Source organism: Branchiostoma lanceolatum, chromosome 9 (assembly GCF_035083965.1).
Source record: "Branchiostoma lanceolatum isolate klBraLanc5 chromosome 9, klBraLanc5.hap2, whole genome shotgun sequence".
Taxonomy (NCBI): Eukaryota; Metazoa; Chordata; class Leptocardii; order Amphioxiformes; family Branchiostomatidae; genus Branchiostoma; species Branchiostoma lanceolatum.
Window position 1 is genome coordinate 10,402,238 of NC_089730.1, and position 21,831 is coordinate 10,424,068.

At 40.6% G+C, this 21,831-nt stretch overlaps 1 protein-coding gene across 2 annotated transcripts; it reads left to right on the forward strand.

Moving 5' to 3' along the window:
• The first annotated feature begins 81 nt into the window (after positions 1-81).
• Positions 82-21,661, forward strand: LOC136442393 (ATP-dependent RNA helicase A-like). 2 transcript variants are annotated; one of them, XM_066439215.1, is made up of 31 exons: positions 82-140; positions 522-640; positions 923-1,063; positions 1,536-1,665; positions 3,109-3,206; positions 5,370-5,509; positions 7,341-7,387; positions 7,542-7,678; positions 7,811-7,897; positions 8,262-8,423; positions 8,742-8,819; positions 9,136-9,255; positions 9,632-9,845; positions 10,124-10,206; positions 10,634-10,790; positions 11,128-11,237; positions 12,869-12,967; positions 13,305-13,422; positions 14,014-14,108; positions 14,666-14,739; positions 15,118-15,270; positions 15,724-15,884; positions 16,564-16,675; positions 16,991-17,158; positions 17,475-17,602; positions 17,993-18,048; positions 18,336-18,503; positions 18,947-19,062; positions 19,440-19,652; positions 20,154-20,377; positions 20,755-21,661. In XM_066439215.1, the coding sequence occupies exons 2-31, from the start codon at positions 530-532 to the stop codon at positions 20,868-20,870; spliced, it is 3,816 nt and encodes a 1,271-aa protein (XP_066295312.1). In that variant the 5' UTR covers positions 82-140; positions 522-529; the 3' UTR covers positions 20,871-21,661. The 2 variants fall into 2 exon arrangements, with proteins under 2 accessions (XP_066295312.1, XP_066295314.1); XM_066439217.1 differs by lacking the exons at positions 82-140; positions 522-640; positions 923-1,063; ... (1 more) ...; positions 3,109-3,206; positions 5,370-5,509 and adding an exon at positions 6,743-6,849.
• Positions 21,662-21,831: the final 170 nt, after the last annotated feature.

Below are 21,831 nucleotides of genomic sequence, written 5' to 3' on the forward strand. Positions count from 1 at the left end.
GACGATTTGACGGAATGATCATCTGAAAATGGCGTTTGTTGTAAAGTTCTTTCCTCCTTTACACTCCGCTTGTGAGGACCACAATGCCCCTCGGCTGAATCGGACGTGGACACGCCGGGTCGTGGTATTCCTGCAAAAGTGTAGGTTACAAAACGTACAAAATATGCAAAACTATGGGTTTGTGTCGAAAAGGATGAGTCAGAATATATTGTCTTGCATATGTACAAGTTGCAGATAGCTAGTTTTTGGACATAGGCATTGTTTTTTACCAGCTGCATTGAGGTAAAAATTGGGTGCGTGCACGCAACATTTTTGCATGAGGGAGGGGGGTGTATCTTTCATCAGTACTTTGGATGGTGACGAAACGTAAAATGCAAGGAAAGGCACGTGCGAAGTGAATGTAGCTTCTTTATCTTTCTTCCACCATGTGATCATGAAACAATGAGAGTAGTAATTTTTCATTCATGATGTGATCATTTTTGTTCATCAAATACTAGTATTCAAAGTTCACTGTCCTCCAGTTGCAGGCATGGCGGACCTGAAGAACTTCCTGTATGCCTGGTGTGGGAAAAAGAAGATCACACCAAACTATGACTTCAGAGCAGCCGGGTCCAAACAGAGACAACGTTTTGTGTGTGAGGTAATTATGGCCTTACAGTCAGTATTTAGACTGCAAAATCTTCATCAACTTGAAGTTGGTAGCCTTGAAAGAAAGAAGAAGGAAGGCCTTTGTATTAGTTTTGAAAATGCCTGTCAATCAAACTAAAGAAATAAAGGTACAAATTAATCAGTCAGGAATATACAAGACGTCGCTGATTGCAAAGAAACGACTACAAAGCACTTATTACCCTTGTGCATTACGTAGCTACAAATTTGCAGTTCCTACACTAGTTGCTAAGTGCCTTTCACCACTCTGTTTCAGGTCCGGGTCCCAGGGTATGACTATGTTGGTGCTGGCAACTCGACTAGCAAGAAGGATGCGCAGACGAATGCTGCACGGGACTTTGTCATGTTCCTGGTCCGAACTGGTGAAGTCAGCCAGGCTGAAGTCCCCGTTTTGGAGGTAGATCAGTGTTCAGTGGATCTTCTGAATCTTGGTGTATTTCAAATGTGTATGATATGCTATCTGTCTGTATGTGTAGAGTTACCACTAGAGCATATCCTCCCTTTGACACAACACACCAGCTTCACAGGCATGTGGGGTGGCGGTAGCTAATCATACTACACTGAACAACCTGTCCCACACCTAAACTTTGCACCTCTAGATGCAAGGGTTGTTTAAAGCCATTTAGTGAGGATGCCTCTGCTGTGCTTGGTGTACTTGGTCCATTCTGTTCTAGTCTGGTATTCAAACCAAAACTCCCGTCAGTCCCAAGTGTCTTCTGTCCTCTCTGTAAATAACTATTTTGTGGAGAGGACAGGAGAGACTCGGGAGCTGTAATAGGTTTAGATTCCAGGGTAATACCGTTCATGTTGTAAAAAAGGACGGTGGCGTCTGAAACGGTATCAAGATAAAAGTGGTTTCTTCTTGACAGGTTCCAAACCTGCCAGCCCCAGAGACTGATGGTGCCGGGCCATCAGGTGCCGGACCGTCAGGTGCAGGGCCAGGTGGGCTCCCTCCAGGTGGTCCGCCTGCACCCCATGTGGCTGTAGCAGGGGAACGGGGTAAGATATATTGCACATGCTATGGGGCAAACTGGATCTCATTTTGATATCTGCATCATTAATTGTTCAAGTGCCAATTTCATGTTTCTTAGCTAATTGAGATCTGTTTTTGTCCTTGCATCTTGTTGGTCTTTAAACAGAAGGTCGGTCCCAATATTACAAATTTCATATATTTTTGACATTATACATGTATAAATGGGTTTAGATATTAGCTTATTCTAAGATTCATGTATACCTGTAACTTCACAATGCTAGATTTCAACATATATATCTGGCTACAGAATGTTGAAAGTATAACGGGGGTTGCCCTACCTTAGGACGCGCCCTAACTTGGGACGGGTTTTTTAGTGATCTTGTTATGCATAAGTACGCCGTGTTTGTGTCCACTGATTATGCTCATAAGGAAGATAAATGAACCAAGTCCATGCACATAATTTTTATTTGCATTCAAAACATATGTGTACATATTCATTTCTTGTTTTGTCGAGAATAGTATTTTGACGATAATGATGGCAACGCTGAGTAGAGGGTCACTGCGTAGCTAGACGGCCCGACACCTAAATATACGACCTGTGCCAAGCAGATATACAACTATCATACACATAAGAAATATAACTTCATAAAACAAACAAAAATTGGGTCTTTAAGTGTTTGTTGAGAAGAAAACCGACCAAAGAAAACAACGAAAACATCGCTGCCGTCTGGCAACGTTGTTTTCCCGCCATTTTTGGGGCCGCGATGCTGGCGGACGGCGATTCAACGCACAGCTTTGTAACGCTCTAACATGTGATTGGTACCGTCTATGAAAAGGAAACTGAATACAGATATGGCGAAGATATTTCCCAATAAGTAGACGGAGTATTGTTGATGTAAGCGGTGTCGTTTTTTCGCAATGATTTTGTAAGTCGGGTCGCATGCAAGACGTACGTCGGGCCGCGCGCAAAGTGCGTAGTAGCCCATTTCCCGCCGAAACATGAGCTGGGATGCGCTAGATATAGCCATTCTCACATGACGTTAGAAGTGCACACAGTCAAAATTTTCCGGTCAAAAGAAAGCTAGAATATAGCAGACTTCAAGGCTTATTTACATTTTCCTAACTTCATCACCAACTTCCGAAGAGAGCAAAATTACCAAAGCGTACTAAGTTAGGCACACTATCTGGCGTAGCACTACATCAGAAGGTACTTTCGTGTAAACGTCTCACAGCGTTTGCCGCTTGTAACTCGGAGCGTGAAGGGCCCATGAACAGTATGAATACATTTCTTGTCCATTTATGTTCTTTAGATGAGTGTGTTCAAAATTCATTCATTAAAACATGACCATTCTCTGGCAACCAGCAATGGAGCGCCGTGAGTTCGAGCGTTTAAAAAAACGTCCTATGTTTGGGCGACTCCCGTTATATACATTTGAATTATTCATTTACTGTTTTGTAAATGATTTCAGGTGGTAGTCAGGTGTATGAATACAACAAGCCTTACTCCGGCCGGAGTCAAGACTACCAGGAATACTTTGAGAGAGTGGACAAGAGGAAAGTAGAAGAGGTACGGGCTTCTGAACATTTTTACCATGGTCAAATTGGACATGTGAAATTAGGGTCTGTAAAATTAGAATCATTCTTCTTAATCTCTATTTCCCAATGAATTGAGTTTTGTTTTCAACCGCTAAAGAAACTTTGAGTAAGAGTTACAAAAAGCAGAAAAACGGTTGTCGTATTTCATGCCAAAACATTCAATGATATGGCATTGGAGGGAATTTAATTAGATAAACTAGAAAGGCAACATTTTCAGGAAAATGCAGGATATTCCCCTTCCATTACCTACACCTGAAATATGACATCCTTAGCATTGACTGTAATGGTATTATGAAGTTTCTGCATATATTATGCGAACGAGGTCTGCAAGAGCATAATTTATGGTCAGTTGTATTCACCTTTCCTAAAGGTACCTACATCTCAAATATGACATCCGTAGGTTGTATGGCAAGAGATATGCATAAATTATGCATAAGGCATCATTATCATAATTTATGGCCAGGTTTTCTGACCTTTCCTAAATGTACCTACATCTCAAATATGACATCCGTAGCCTTGACAGTAAAGACAAGTACATGCCTAAATTATACAAATAAGGTCCGCATTAGCATGATTTATGGCCAGGTGTGTTCACTTTTTCTAAAGGTACCTACATGTCAAATATGACATCCGTAGCTTTCATGGTGAGGAAAGTACAAGTTTATGCATACATTATGCAAATGGATCCCTTATTAGCATAATTAATGGTCAGGTGTATTCACCTTTCTGCTAATGGTACCTACATCTGAAATATGACATCCGTAGCCTTTACGGTAAGGGAAATACAAGTTAATGCCTAAATTATGCAAATGAGGTCCACATTAGCATAATTTATAGACAGGTGTGCTCACCTTTCCTAAAGGTACTTACATCTGAAATACGACATCCGTAGCCTTCGCGGTAAGGGATATGTATAAATTATGCAAATGAGGTCCTCATTATCATAATTTATGGTGTTTTCGCCAGGTGTTTTCGCCTTTCCTAAAGGTACCTACATCTCAAACATGACATCCGTAGATTTCATGGTATGGGGAATACACGTTTATGCGTGAATTATGCAAATGAGGGCCTCATTAGCATAATTTATGGCCAGATGTATTTACCTTTCATAAGGTACCTACAACTCAAATATGACATCCGTAGCTTTTACGGTAAGGAAAATACAAGTTTCTGCATAAATTATGCAAATGAGGTCCTCATTAGCATATGTCATGGCCAGGTGTGTTGACCTCTCTTAAAGGTACGTACTTCTCAGATCTGACATCCGTAGCTTTCATGGTAAGGGAAATACCAGTTTATGCCTAAATTATGCAAATGAGGTATGCATTAGCATAATTTATGGCCAGGTGTGTTCGCCTGTCCTGAAGGTACCCACAACTCAAATGTGACATCCGTAGCCTTTACGGTAAGGAAAATACAAATTTATGCATATATTATGCAAATGAGGTCCTCATTAGCATAATTTATGGCTAGGTGTGTTCACCTTTCCTAAAGGTACCTACATCTCAAATATGACATATGCAGCTTTTACGGCAAGGTAAATACCAGTTAATGCATAAATTATGCAAATGAGGGCCTCATTAGCATAATTTGTGGCCAGGTGTGTTCACCTTTCCTAAAGGTACCCACATCTCAAATATGACATCTGCAGCTTTAACGGTAGGGAAATACAAGTTTATGCATAAATTATGCAAATGAGGTCCTCATTAGCTTAAGTTTTGTCCAGGTGCATTCACCTTTCCTAAAGGTACCTACATCTCAAAGATGACATCCGTAGCTTTTACGGTTAGGGAAATACACGTTTATGCATAGATTATGCAAATTAGGTCCTCATTAGCATAATTTATTGTCAGGTGTATTCACCTTTCCTATAGGTACCTACGTCTCAAATATAACATCCGTACCATGTTACATATAGTACATATAACTTTCTGCAACATCATTAGTAGAGCTACCACCGCACATCTACTTGGTTTTTGGCAGAAGAAGAAGAAGAAGAAGAAGAAGAAGAAGAAGAACAGGCAAGCAAAAACAGTATATCCCCCTTCCCACTGGAAGGGGAATATAATGATTGCGAAGTAACAAGTTGTGGATTGGTGTGATGTTTTGAATAATGTTTTGCATTTGTGTCCAGGCTGAAACCATGGATCTGAATGCGGGTATCCATGGTAACTGGACTCTGGACAATGCCAAGCAGCGTCTGCACCAGTTCATGCAGCAGAACAGGATCCAGGCAGACTATAGATACAACCCCACTGGGCCTGACCACAACCGGTAACATGACTGTCAAACAGATGATGTCTTCATTCTTTTATCTCTAGTCTACTACTAGTGTATGTCTCAAGTGGTTAAAATTCTTGCCATCATTCTTTGTACTGCTGCTTCACTTAAGTTGGTAAACGTTCCTTGCCATGTCTCTGAGTAATATTTGAGTCAATCTGTAGTAGTCATATAATCTTTACCATACTTACTTACTTTACCATAGACTTAACATTTAACTATGTATGATGCTAAAATCAACTTTGGTGTTTACTGTTTAACGTATAGTGGTGAAGTTTTGAAGCTGTTTTGTTTCTTGCTACTACTGAAAGCCCAGTGCAGTAGTTGATTAACATAGCATTTAAATCAGAAAGTTTGTTTTTATTCAATTGTATGTGGTATCCATCCACCTTCCGTGGGCACAGGTTGAGCTTTCACATGGCCAGTGGGTGTTTATTTGAGCATTCTGACTGACCAAGATGTCTTGGCAGGCTGAATGTGACTGATCTTTGTTGCTGTCATCTAACTGTAGAACAACAGAAGTTAATACATTTTTGTTAATGCAAAAATGAAATGTAGCTAGAAGTAGAACAAAACGGAATTTAAGAACAATATTTCTGTAATCACACAAGTATGGATAGCTACTTGTTTTCTGTAAAATTGAACGCGGTAACTTTAGGATGTTTCCAGTTTCTGTGATTTTGGACCCAAGACATTTTTCTATTAGGCATCTTAAATATATCTCTGAAGATGTCGGTGGCACGTTTGTTGAAGAATGTACCTAAAATCACCAAAATGTTGTATTATCTTTGGTGAGACAGAGTAGTGCCTCTACCAGTTGGCATCCTCACTGGAGTGTCTGTGTTCCAAGAGAACAGTCAGGGAGACTGCCCTGCCTTGCAAAGAAACGACAACTAAGTCTCACAGTTCCAACAGCATGCAAATATTGAAATAAGCCACAACTACTACATAGGCAGATTCCTTTGAATACTGGAATTCTAAAGGATTCTGTCCATGGTTTAAAGGCCTGTTTTCTTGAAACTGTGTTAAGGACACACTGACTTTGATATCAATTAAAGACAGAGAAAGCAGAGCAGTATTAGTTCTGTGGTCTCTGGGTGAAAAATTTCATGCTGTTGTAATAAATGTGATGATATTGGTCTATATGTGGTCAGTGAACTTCATCATGTCAAGTCACAGACCAAGTTAGACTCTTCTAAGATCTTTCTGCTGTCGTTTCTTTGCAAGGCTTGGCAGTAAAGCGCAAGTTATGGCCATGTGAAAGATCAGAAGTGCGAGAGCCAGTGTAGTACAGGCCCACAGAAAGTGTATGGTGCTACATGTAGCAGTGTCAGGTTAGTACGAGAGGTGCCATACTAGATAAATAGGTATGGTCGGTGTTAGATATACAAATGTAGTTTGAAGTACCATTAGGTTGGTATTGTTTGCAGTACTAGTAGTAGTATTGAGGGGCTGTTGTCTGTGTACCTTTAGCCCAGGGTGTAATGAATGTTCTGTAGTATTGTGAAGTCTTGGGTATACACAACTGTCAAGTATGTTATGTGAGGTATTATTGTACTGAAACCAACTTTTAAGTTAGCTTAATGTAAGTACAGATTTATCAACCATGACATGACCTCTATACAGACAGTGTACTTGCTAGATGTAAGGAGAGACTAAAATTTACCCTTGTGCCAAGTTTAAACAGTTTCTTTACTTTAGAATGAGTTTAAAGTTTAAAGAAAGACCAAGATGAAGATGCCTATTTTATGATGTATGCTGATAAGATTCAATGAAAATTGAATATTGAGAAATTTTATGAAGTTGTACAAAATTCTTCTTGTAGGAGTTTTGTTGCTGAGATGACTATCTTTGTCAAGCAGCTTCACCGCAGTAAGTCGGTTATTTGACTTTTTGAATGTTGTTATTTTGGTAAGCACAATACCACAGTTGTTTGTCCACCATGAGTGACATTCCTAAGCAGTTCATTTTGCGATTGCTTGGTTTTTAAGTTCACCTTTTAAATTGTACCTGAACATATTTTCAGACATCAGCGCCCGTGAACATGGCTCTAACAAGAAGATAGCTGCCCAGTCGGCTGCCCTGTCTCTTGTACGGCAGCTCTACCATCTGGGAGTGTTGGAGGCCTACACAGGAATCACCAAGAAAAAAGAGGCAGAAAAGGTGACTTTTATTTGACAATCATTGGATTTGTTCATGATGCACATTTTCCTATAGTATAACATTGCCGTGTGCATGTCAGCTCTTGTTCAGACAGTGACATGAAGTGAAATGTATGATATTCCCTGTGTGCAGGTGGAGCATCCCGTCGTGTTGAACCCACAGGTGGAGCAGCAGCTGATGGGTGTGCTACAGGAGATGGAGCTGCAGCCTGTACCACCGGTGAGGAGGACAGACATTTTCCAACCCTGAAATGAAAAGTTGTTGCCCAGATAGAGTCTGCAATTTTTAGTGGAAGTTTCTGGTAATATTAGTCCATATTTGTAATACGTTTTGACATTGTCTTTACTTATTATTGTAAATTCATTAATGTTTGACTTCATTTCACAGTGGAAGGGGAAAGGAGGTTTTCGTAGTATGTTTTTAGTTGAAATGATTATGTAGTGCAGTTGTGATGTACTTGAAACGCATAGTCGCTGTGTCAATAATTCGCTGTGGAGAGTTCACCAGGAAAATAAAACCACCACAGACATTGCAAGATATACAGTGTGGCCATCTTCTAATTTAGAATTACCTGTTTCCAAAGCCTGCGGATCCGGCCCAGGAGCTGAGCCTCCTGACAGAGCAGAAGGAGCGTTTTGAGCCCAGTTTGAACAAGTCTGCGGCGGGTGTGGTGCCGTGGTCCCCTCCCCTGCAGAACTGGAACCCCTGGTCTGGATGTAACATTGATGAGGGCCCACTGGCACATGTGAGTTATCATAGATCAAAGTACTACTGTTTGTAATCTATCCACCCATAACATGATATCATGGTTATGGTGTGAGTTATATAGTCATATCAAAGCTGATGTGTTATGCAAAAGAACAGTTATGCCAGCTATATAGATACAGATTATATAGCTTGGTCATACAAAAACATTTGTTCTTAAAAAAAAGCAGCTTACCTTTTGTACATAGGGCTAGACTATGACATAGAAAGGTGTAAGTTTGCTGATGAATCATCCCCTTGTTAAAGTAATTTATGAGAAATAAAAATTTCTGATGTACTGATTCTGTTGTTATTCCAGATGACTTTAGAGCAGCTGAACCACGATCTTGTAAACCAGTTACAAGACCAGAGGAACCAGGACCAAAAGCTGCAGAAGGTTAGTTTTGATTTAGGCATCGTTATCTTTTAAATGTTGTAGACATATCGGTTTGTTGTCCACAAGCTTTTAAGTGTCATCATGTTTAAGTATCAGAAGCTTTTAAGTGTCATCATAGATAGCATTTACAGTAGTTACAGCATGCTGGCAGGGAAGGTTTATCATCTTATAGCATCACTCATAAATTTCTTTTATCATTCTTTTAACATTTCTATGACATTTTTTAACTCAATCATGACTCCTAGACACTATGGTTAATTTTGTAAGAAATTAAGGATAAAACTTGTAAGTGCAATTTACACCATTGTCATTGTAGATGTTGAAGGACAGACAGTCCCTACCCATCTGGGAGTCAGTGGACCAGGTCATGAACACCATCGTCAACAACTCTGTTGTCATCATCAAGGGGGAGACGGGCTGTGGCAAGACCACACAGGTAACCGGCAGTTACACTTATTACAGGCAGTGGTTTCTTCAAGTTGGTTTCTTCTTATCTTATTCACAAAACAATCACTAATTCGATTTTTTCAACTCGAGAAAAAGAACACTCCTAGAGACCAAGTTTAGCAAAAATAAGAGACTTAATTTTTTTAAACAAGGATATCAGCAACTTATAATTTTGCTGTCATTGGTTTGCTATTGTTGATCCATGTTAATTTGAGAGTTGGCTACCCTTCAGAAGATGTGTTATACATGTAGTATAAATTTGGGTACAACATTATACTGGAAATATATATGATTGTGGGAAACATTTATTGGAACCTTGTGATATAGAATGTGTTTTTAACTAATGTGATGTGTTATTGCCCCAGGTGCCACAGTACATCCTGGATGACATGATCATGAAGGGTCGCGGGGCGGAGTGTAACATCATCGTGACCCAGCCTCGCAGGATCAGCGCCGTGTCGGTGGCCGAGAGAGTCGCACAGGAGCGCGGGGAGGAGCTGGGTCTCAGCACCGGGTACAGCGTCAGGTTTGACACTGTCTTCCCCAGGCCTTACGGAGGGATCCTGTTCTGCACTGTTGGTAAGTTCTGCACAACTTAGAAATCTTGTCCAATTTTATCTCTGTTTAGCCCCTTCCCATTATGTGTAGAAAGATGAATCAATATGTGTTAGTGAAATATTGATGTAAATCACATTCCATTGTCTCCTTGCAATGTGTATTACTAGCTTCTAGAAATGTGTACAACTCTTATTTCAACTTTTATCAGAGTAATCTAACCTGATGTATGCCTTTGTAGATTGACTGATTGGTTTGTTGTTGATTAGTTTAAAGTCTTGCCTTGGTATTTATTTTCACAGGTGTTCTCTTGAGGAAGATGGAGGCAGGGATGCGAGGGCTCTCCCATCTGATTGTGGACGAGATCCATGAGAGAGATCTGAACGTAAGGCTGTTGTCATAACTCTAATCTGTCATTATTTTGTATTTCAATCAAAGCTATCTCAACTGCAATGATGATGATCTCTTGTTGAGTGTCATGAACACAATGAATCAATCTAACAACACTTCAACTGAGCAGCTCAAAACTGGCATGTGTTGCATGATTCGACAATGAAGGATTCATATTGTACTTAATTCTCATCTAGACTGTAAAAGTAAATATTGTTGAGAAGATATGGTTGACTATTTTTCAAAACTGGAATGTGTTGCATGATTGTTGATCAACATTGAAGGATTCATATTGTACCTTATTCTGATCTAGACTGTAAATGTACCTTTCTGCAGTAAAGTAAGAAGTTTGATATTGTTATCTGTGTCCAGAAGATTGACTCTTTGTACAACTGACAGAAAATGTTTTTTGTGCTGTACAGTCAGATTTCCTGTTGGTGGTGCTACAAGGGATGGTGAGAGCCTACCCTGACATGCGCATCATCCTCATGTCTGCCACCATCGACACCAGCCTCTTCTCCGAGTACTTTGGGAACTGTCCCGTTGTGGATGTGTACGGCCGGACCCACCCTGTGCAACGTAAGTGGACATTCTTGTAATACTGTAGGGAAACTGTAGAGGGCAATGAGACTCTATCAGCCCTGTGGAAAATGTTTTTTCTGTACTTGTGCAAATTGATAGGTGTAAAGCAAAGGAACGATACACCTTTCCCAAAAAAATAAGTTTAACCCTCTCCTTTTGACCACTGTTGTAACTATTTTCAGAAGAGATCAACACAGCTAGTTACATAAAATGTTAACTTCTTGATTACCCAACCCTTAAAAGTTCTGGTTTCCAGTTGAACTAAATGTTTTGATGAAAGAAGGAACTGCTAAGTCTTGAAGCTATCTTACTATCTTATATTTGATTTCTACAGAGTACTTCCTGGAAGACTGTATACAGATGACCAACTTTGTGGCTCAGCCCCAAGAGAGGAAGAAGCGCAAAGAGAAGGATGATGATGATGGTGTCGGAGATGATGATAATGTAAGGCACTCTTCACTGCTTATCCTTCAGAATATGTTATGTTATGTTATGGAATATTGAAATAACAAGCCCTGTACCACCTTAAAATTAGTGGTATCGACCTCCATTAAATGCTGTGGAAACACTATTTATCCCATTGTTTGCCAGTCACATCTTGGAGGATTGAACTAGCACCAGATGTAATAGGTGTTTGCCAATTAAAGAATGCTAAGGCAAAACTAGACTGGCCGTCATTTGCTTTAAGAGCAAATTCAGGATGTTTCGCCCATACTCCTCATGCAAGAAGTGGGCTGTCCCAAAATAACTCCTGGGCAAATCCAAGTTTCTGCATAATTTATGCAAATGAGGTCCTCATGAGCATAAATTATGTCCAGGTGCTTTCACCTTTCCTACATGTACCTACATGTTCAAGATGACATCCGCAGCTTTTACAGTAAGAAGAATACAACATCATGCATAAATTATGCAAGTGAGGTCCTCATTAGCATATGTCATGGCCAGGCGTGTGCACCTTTCCTAAAGCTACCTACATCTCAAATATGACATCTGCAGCTTGTACGGTAAGGGAAATACAAGTTTGAGGTCCTCATTAGCATAATTTTTGGCTAGGTGCATTCACCTTTCCTAATGGTACCTACATCTTAAAGATGACATCCGCAGCTGTCACGGTAAGGGAAATACAAGTTTATCCATGCATTATGCAAATGAGGTCCTCATTAGCATAATTAATGTCCAGGTGTGATCACCTTTGCTAACGGTACCTACATCTCAAAGATGACATCCGCAGCTTTTACGGTAAGGGACATACAACTTCATGCATCGATTATGCAAATTAGGTCCTCATTAGTATAATTTATGGCCTGGTGTGTTCGCCTTTCTTAAAGGTACCTACATCTCAAAGATGACATCCGCAGCATTTACGGTAAGGGACATACAACTTTATGCATACATTATGCGAATTAGGTCCTCATTAGCATAAGTAATTGTCAGGTGTAATCACCTTTCCTATAGGTACCTACATCTCAAATATAACATCCGTACCACAAGGTACATATAACTTTCTGTAATACCATTAGTAGAGGTACCCCCTGACATCTGCTTGGTTTTAAGTCCCAGATCAGGGGAAGTGTAGGAGGGCTTATGTTACAGTATGACCTAGTTCTGGCTGGCCCCGACAGAAAATAACCAAATATTGCATCAAAACATTGCAAAATAAATCATTTTGAAGTAGTGTATGGCAAAAAAAATAATGGGGTCCTTTGGGTAAATATCCAATGCACAACTAAACCAAATTTCAGGTCCTCAGCTTTCAACACCACGGCACTGGAGGCCATCATGTGCGACTTTTGTCTGAAAATGACCAAAAATCCTCCATAAAATCATTTTAAAAACTTATATGAAAAAATTTTTAAAAGGGTCTAGGGGTATACACGTACTCTACCTGCATACCAAATTTCAGCTTATTTGGTCGACGGACGACCGAGAAGAAGCGATTTGAAGATTTGACAGGAGAAGAAGGAGAAGGAGAAGAAGGAGAAGAAGGAGAAGAAACCTGACAAAAACAATATGTTTCGTTGGCGAAACATAATTAGCAGTTGAAGGTATTGAACCTTGATCTTCTTTGTTTTCAGGAGAACCTGAACTTGGTTTGCTCCAACGAGTACTCAGACCAGACAAAGAGGTCCTTGGCTATGCTCAGTGAGAGGGAGATGTCCTTTGAGCTCATTGTGGTAAGCCATTCAGTTTCACCATCAAAATAAGGTATTTCGGTCTCTAATGAAATCAATAATATTTAAGGTATTTTGTTCTCTGATGAAACCAATAGTATTTCAGTAATGTCAGCCTCTGCGATGTTTTCTGTGCAGATAGAGGCTATTCAATTGATATTAAATGTTGACTATACACCAAATATCAGTTACTCAAGCAACTGGATATGATTTTGGGAATGGTCAGTTTCCAAAATCATATCCAGTTGCTTGAGTAACTGGTATTTGGCGTATTTTATTACCTCAATTTCTAACCTTCATCAACAGATCAAGGTTGACTATAGGTTGTTGTTTTTCCCAGGTTCTTCTGCAATACATCAGAAGTCTGGAGGTGCCGGGAGCAATTCTCATCTTCCTACCAGGATGGAACCTCATCTTTGCTCTCCTCAGATATCTGCAGGAACACCCAGAGTTTGGAGGTATGATGCTTATTTTGGTGTTCAGAAAAATGTCCATTTCATATGCTACTACATGTATCAGCTAAAAACCTGCTGTTCGACATATATTGCTCAGTGTCACTGACAAAAAGTATTGGATGCTACGTGAAACGTCTGAACGTTTCCAAAATAATATTGAGTTGCTTGAGTAACTGCTGTTTGGCATACTATCAGACCATTTATTTATTGGTTCGGCTGTCAAAAGTCAAACTGCCAGTTTTTGAAACACTGTTTACATTCAAGTTATTCTGAGATGATTATTGCTATGATGATTTGCCTCTGACACCTCTTGTGTGAGTGTTACAAACACCTTGAACACACTGTGCAAGGAACTGAGCAATAATTTGGACAAACCACCTCAAATTTGTCAGACAGCAGATGCAACAGATTCAGTACTTACTGAGACAGTAATATTTTTAAAGCCAAGATTGGTTTGTACACTTCACACACACCCTAGAGTAGGTTCCTGAGACATATTTGTGGATGAAAGGTTCCAATTATAAACATGTATCTAGTCAATTATGGTGGATGACTTGCATTTGTATTAAGAATGCCAACTGCCTTTTGTTCCAGCCTCTGGAAAGTACCAGTTGTTGCCCCTGCATTCCCAGATTCCCAGAGAGGACCAGCACAGGGTGTTCCTGTCTGTTCCTTCAGGCATCACCAAGGTACAGAAGTCCCCCCACTGTGGATGTTATGTTTTGGGTCTTTTGGTACCTTAAAATGTTCGTTAGACATCTCAAGAAGTTATGGATGGAGCACCATGATATGTTATACATGTATGTGTGTAGGGCTTGTCCTAATGTAGAAGTTACTAGATTTTTGGTCTCTAGTTTTTCTATACCTCACAATGAAGAACAGCCGCAAGACATTGACAGGCTTTAATGTTGATTGCAAATATCCTCCTTTCAAAGGCGTGCTTGGCTAACCCTTTGGCAAGTGTGCTACGCAGTGGAGGCAGAGAAACTGGGGACCTAGTTCCGATTCAACCAGCCTTTTCTGCTGAGTTGAGCAACCTCAAGGGTCCCCACATTTGTATATCTGTTCAGTCAACATGTTTGAATTGAAGAAATCAATGAAGCATACAGAATGTTACCACTTGGAAATTATATTTTTAGTGAAAATTCTGCTGTCATTTTACTGATGAAGTGTAAATTATTATCAAGTATTCACAAGTATTAGGTGAGAAAATTTTTGAGATTGACATTTGACCTCATGTTGCTAGGTGATCCTGTCCACCAACATTGCTGAGACCAGCATCACCATCAATGATGTTGTCTACGTCATAGACTCCTGCAAGTAAGTCAGCTTCTCAAATTCATCTTTCATAAAGTCAGTTACCTTTCTAAAGTCACTGATGGAAGAATATTCTAGTAACTGTAATCACATGTGACTGATGAATCTCTTAAAAGAAGCTTTCGTAATACATTTGTAGTAGGAGGGAAAATTGCTTCATATTATCCCAATGAATCCACCAGGGTAAACTGCTTTGGGAAAGGCCACCATGCATTACATGCCATACATCACCATCTCGTGTATATTTTGAAACATCGTTATGACTTTATACATGCTAGGCACTTCTAAGTTCTATAGCACTTCTGCACTGTAGCACTTCTGCAGTATCTTTTTAAGGACGACTGTATCATGTCTGATTTTAGATGTTTGTCCATGTTCCAGGGCCAAGATGAAGCTGTTTACATCCCATAACAACATGACAAACTACGCCACAGTGTGGGCATCTAAGACCAACCTGGAGCAGAGGAAGGGGCGGGCAGGCCGTGTTCGACCCGGCTTCTGCTTTCACATGTGCTCAAGAGCCAGGTTTGAAAAGTAAGCACTCGTTACAGCAACTGTTATTTCATTGTTACAAATTTCTCTGTCATTAGAAGCAGTGTCATTTTCTTGACAAGACACAGAAAGCTATTAACCAGTCGAAAGAATCAGAATGGTCAGTTTATTTCTGATGATTTGTTCCACCCTATAACTATAACTATGAACTGGATTGCTGTGATGACTCTTCAGATGTGATGTCTGGTGTAAAGGCACATGAACGCACAACCAAAACATTGTGACTAGTGCGGTCTGAGCAATCCAGCTTGTCATTCCATTACTGCAGTCCAACCTTGTTGTTTACTTAATGGAATCTAACCTATGTGATGTATGTTCTATGAGTATTGTGATTGACCAGGGACACCTGAAAAACAGGTCGTATGCCTGACTGGTCTCATTTTGCCCTGGTGCAATAAATGAATAAATGAAATCTATGATTATCCTGTTTGTTAGGCTGGAGACTCACACAACCCCAGAGATTTTCAGAACGCCTCTCCACGAGCTGTCCCTGTCCATCAAGCTGCTGCGGCTGGGAGCCATCGGGCCCTTCCTGGCCCGAGCCATCGAGCCCCCGCCCCTGGACGCTGTCATTGAGGCAGAGGCTCTCCTCAGAGGTTTGTTAATTCAACACTAGACTAGATACGTTGGTGAAGGTTAGACTTCCAGGTAAAAAGATAGCAAAAATAATTACTCAAGCAGCTGGATAAAATTTTGAAGGCAGATATAAAGCTGGTGAAAATCCTGGTAGAGAGCCTGGTTCTGCCAGATCTTTCCTTAGTCACTGACAAAAGTTAGCGGATGCTGTCTGAAACGTCTGACCGTTTCAAAATTTTATCCAGTTTCTTGAGTAACTATTTTTGGTGTAGACTAGATACTCCTTTAGGCTTCTCACAATGGTGACAAATTCTAAAATTTGAAGTATATGTGGATGTGGATTGAAATCTTTGTTAGTGTTTAATGTTTGTCTTCATTTCAAGTTTCTTCAATATTTGTCTTTGGAGATACTGCATATTGTCAACTTCTCAATTATCCACATTTTCTGACAACCATCTAAGCCAGTGGCCGGAAATATGGGAATGCCATTTGTAATAAAGCTGTTCTGCGATGGTATTATTGCTATGATGATTTGCCCCTGACACCTCTTGTGTGAGTGTTACAAACACCTTGAACGTACTGTGCAAGGGACTGAGCAATGACTTGGACAGAGACTGCACTGAACATAGAAACAGATTTGTAATGACTATTACACTGAAAAGTATGTGTAACGAGCCAAATCCCTCTCCCCAACAACAGAGATGGATGCCCTGGATTCCAATGATGAACTAACTCCCCTAGGAAAGATCCTAGCTCGTCTGCCCATCGACCCACGCCTGGGCAAAATGGTCATCATGGGCTGCATATTCAGGTATGGAGACTGGTACTGCAGTGGTTAGGGTATTGGGATAAACTTTCCTTCTGTAGTTGCAGTGATGATTTGCCTCTGACACCTCTTGTTGGAGTGTTGTGTACACTATGAACGCAACATGCAAGGGACTGAGCAACAGTTTCAGATTGATCTCCTTCTGCAGTATTTAGTCAGTGTCTTACAAAACCAGTCCTATAACTGTATTTATGGTAGTTTGTAAGATTGGTCACTTTGTCTTTTGTAAAGAATGCTGATTGTGTCCATGTACACGTAGTTTCAGTGATTCCATGTTGATTGTGTCCCCTGTCCCTGTAGTTGTGGTGATGCCATGGCAGCCATCGCCTCCAGCACATGCTTCCCCGAGCCGTGGGAGGTGCCGGTGGAGAGGAGGCGGCTTGGCTGGGTCCACAAATCGTTTGCTGGGAGCCGCTGTAGCGACCATGTCGCCATGCTGATGGCCTACCAAGGCTGGGAGGAGGCACGGTCAGTCTAAATTTGGTCTCTTCATACTTTGTTGTTTTCTACACAGGAATGCAGACAAAGTTTTTGGTCAGTCTTATCTTTCTGTAGCATTCTGTCTTTTCTTCATAGAAAATAAAAAAAGTTTTTCTTTCTAAGAAAAGTTAACATGCCTTTTTGATAAACCTCAGTGGCCATATCTTAAGCGAATTAGGATTTCTCCTGAGTGAAAATTTAGAACTGAATTCGTAAGGTATTTCAGGTACTGCACCTTCGATGTCTTCACAAGTGTGAAGGATTGTCATGAAGAGTCAGTTTAATTTTCTTCATCACCCCACAGGTCCTATGGAGAAGACAGTGAGATGAATTTCTGCCAGCGCAAGTCTCTGAACATGGCCACCCTGCGCATGACGTACGAGGCTAAGAACCAGCTGAAGGACATCCTCCTCATGGCAGAATTCCCTGAAGGTAGATATGAAAGATAGCTCCAGACTAACTTTTTACTCGTATAACCTTCTCCCTGCTGCCTAACCCTGTAACCAATAGGAAATTGGGTGCCAAAGGACTACTTCATTGTGCTACGGGTTAACTCATCATGCATAAATGCAGTTGACACTGGTCATTTTGAATTTGGATACTAAGTAGACACCTGAAATTTGAGATCTGTCATAATTGTTGTTAGCAGATAAACTTTCTTCTTGTTGCCATGATGATTTGCCTCTGACACCTCTTGTTGGAGTGTTGTGTACACTATGAACGCAACATGCAAGGGACTGAGCAACGGTGTGAGATAAATTTTTATCACAATATTTTTTTTTCAATGTGTTTTATAACAATTCTTTGTCGTGTTTTCCACAGAGTGCTTGTTGCCACACCACTTTGACCACACAGGACCAGACTCCAAGTTAGATATGGTGGGTATTTAACTGATGGATATACCTCGCATATTGTACATTTTGTACAGGTCTACCATCTGTGTCTATTCATACAAAGACACTGGCACACTACATACATGATTGAGCTTTAAAAATGACCATGACCAAAAGCTGTAGGTAGTGTACTTACATGTAACATATTGTGGCTGTCATTATTTGTTTGCCACATTCCAAGATTTTTCATAAAATTCTATGATGATTTGTGTATGATCAATATAGGATTTGAATTATTTTTCTAAATGGTTAAACTCTTAAATCTGTTGCAGGTGATCTCCCTGCTGACCATGGGTCTGTACCCCAATGTCTGCTACCACAAGGAGAAGCGTAAGCTGCTGACCACGGAAGGCCGCGCTGCCCTCATCCACAAGTCCTCCGTCAACTGCAGCAACAGAGAACAGACCTTCCCCTCACCATTCTTTGTGTTTGGAGAGAAGGTGAGCTTAGTGGAACCAAAACCTTTTTTTATGCGTCTTGTAATTTGTTGCTAAAGTAGTTTCTTGTCTATACACATTTGTAGTAGCCCTTACATGGCTCTTGCATGCTATAGCTGTTGCAATGGCCTAGTTGAGTGTTTGCCTTGCACACAGTAGTTCATGAGTTCGATCCCCAGCCAGGTCATACCAAAGACTTGGTGAAAATAGTACATAGTGCTGTCTCTGCTTCGCACTCAGCATTTTTGGAAAGAGTATGGTAGTTAAACACGCACACCACTACCAGCGGAACTGGTGGTGTGTTGTAGTGACTTGCACAAATGTGTGCCCCAAGGGCTATAGAAATGGAGATGGGTGCCACCCCTATATGTCTTTTCAAGACGCCCGGGTCTCTTTAACTTAACATGGCTCTTGCTGATATAAACTGTTGATGAATGCCGTCACAGATCAGAACCAGAGCTGTGTCGGCCAAACAGATGACCATGGTGTCCCCGGTGCAGCTGCTGCTGTTTGGATCCCGTACAGTCAACACCAAGGAAGGGGACATCAAGCTGGATGACTGGTATGAAACTCTTGTTTTGTAAAATTGCTAAAAAAATTATGCAATAGTTTCCTTTCAGCTCTTGAATAGAGTGTAATTGATATCAGGAGTCATCTTTTGTGATATTTCTTGTGATTCGCAGATATATTGTGTACACATACTTCAATTTAGACCATATTTGTTTCTTGCAATGAAGTTATGAGATGGTATTACATTGTATTGCTATGATGATTTGCCTCTGACACCTCTTGTGTGAGTGTCACAAACACCTTGAACTTATCGTGCAAGGGACTGAGCAATATATAAATGATGCTATACTAAGACTTCAAACTCTTAAAACCATAGCGTAAAACATTCTCGTTGTCATACTGACCAAAATTTCTTGTTTTTTTCCATAGGATCACCTTGAAGATGTCCCACACCTCCGCAGCAGCTCTGTGCGCCCTGCGACCATCCATGGACCGGCTGATTGTGCAGGCCTGCAGCCAACCAGAGACCATCCTAGAGCCACAACAGCTCGACGAGAAGCTGATAGGCTTGATCAGGAGCCTGTCTAAGGCTAACGTTGGCAGACCAGTTAATGAGGACGGAGAGGGGTCCTCCTATGCAGGGTATGGTTCTTCTTGTTGGGTTTTCTCACCAGTCAGTGTTCTGAGATGATATTACTGCTATGATGATTTGCCCCTGACACCTCTTGTGTGAGTGTCACAAACACCTTGAACGGACTGTGCAAGGGACTGAGCAATAACTTGGACAGAGACTGTGTCCTTAGTATGTATGTCAGGTGGCATTCTTGCATGTTTCCGTATGGAAATGTTGTGTAATAGTCAATAGTAAATTGGTTTAGTAAGGTTGTTAGCACTGGCTTCTACATCAGTTCTTGTATTTTAGAATGTGGTTGGCATGACTGTTATCTTTAAGAGGTAGCTTTCTATGACTACACAGAAATAGATGTCTACAACTTAGGAAACAAAACAACCATATTTTGTATATTACAAAATTAAGCCTTGAATAGAACCAATGGATTAGATAAACTTTGGTAATTTAAACTCTTTGAATCTGAATGGGTTTTGCCAAATTTGCATATCCAAAAATTATTTTGACATTTTCAGGTCAACATATGGAGGTGACTACAGCGGTCCTCCTCGCAAGAGGTACCGTTTCAACACCCCTGGCGGCGGGAACGGAGCGGGCTTCCGTGGTGGCGATAGAGGAGGATTCAGGGGGGGCTTCAGGGGAGGCCAAGGAGGAGGGGACTTCCGAGGGGGCTTCAGGGGCGGATTTGGCGGTGGGCCACGTTTCGGTGGGGACCGTGGAGGATTTAGAGGAGGATATGGTACGTGCCATCTTTTTTTACTTAATGAATCACCCTGCTCTATTAGGTGATGTGTGCAAGAAAGGTATCACATACATAGTTGACATGGTGATCTTGTGCAAAATGTTGAATAGAAGCCTGTCTTAAGCTTGCAGGTGTATTTTAGAATTAGAAATAGAAAGAAACAGGACAGTTCTCTTTGTCTGTTTGGGTAGTACTGTGGCATCTCTTTATATGGATAATGTCAAGTGCTAGACTTTTTATGTAGGACTTGTGCTGTGCATTTTCTCTGTGAATAAAAGATCTCATAGCTTAATTTTTGGTAACATTATGGTGGCAAATCCTGATGATATGATGTTTGTGCTGAAATGTAACAACACATGACATGTTTTTCACAGGTGGAGGTGGAGGTGGTGGATATGGAGGAGGTGGATACGGAGGAGGCAGGGGCGGTGGATACCAGCGAGGCAGGGGAAGGGGTGGGTTCAGAGGGCGGCCTAGCGGGGTCTACTAGAGACCTGGAGTCCTCAACAGTGTATAGATAATGTGCCCAGTATCATATTAAAACTGGAGTGTATTTTTAGTCTAGTATGATTGGATGTACCTAACCTGGTCCAGAGAGATTGCACATTTGGTGTGCTGTATCTATGTATGTTTTTCTCAGCGTAGATGAATTTGAATGGTAAATTTTCCAATAATGTCAATGCTGACATTACAAAATTGGTTCAAATTGTTCTCATGATTCAAGGCATCAAAATTTAAGAAGACTAGGAAATCCTCGTTTTTAGTTATTTATTTTCAGTTGTAACTTGTTGCTTCATTGTTTTGTGATAATTGCCCTTTTTTCCCTTAGTCACTTTATGCTTAAAAAAGGTGTCTGGTTATTTCTTAATTTAATGAGTTCACTTTCCTAGACACATGTACATTTAGACTGACAATGATTCAATTTTGTAAGGGTGTTGGCTTACAAGCATTGTAAAGGTAGTGAAACTATTGAAGGAGCAACTACCAGAAACTATTCAAACCTGTTTTAACACTTCTAAGCAGCTCATACAAGTGTTGTTTAAAACTGTGAGAATGCAGACCCACTTTTTTAGTTGCTGTACAGTGTTATTGGGTCAGTTTTCATGTTCTTTTCACAACTAATCATGTTGCGCAAGGACATGGTTAAGAAACAAACATTGATCAATATCCTACATGGATAGTAGTACATTTGAATAAGATAGTTAACATCTGACTTGTTCACAAGCCTGCAATTGACAATTATAACCACAGGAAATTAAATGAAGTTTCATACTGAGAAAATTTGTTTGCCTATCTTGATTTGAAGCTTATTTTGTCATTGACTTGATTATATGAATTCAAGTTCTTGAAGGATAGAATATCTGTAACAGGATGCCGAGAGACACACAATCAGATCTCGTCTGTCCCCCTTAGAAGCTGCCAGCCTTACTTCAGGCTACATGTACTATGTC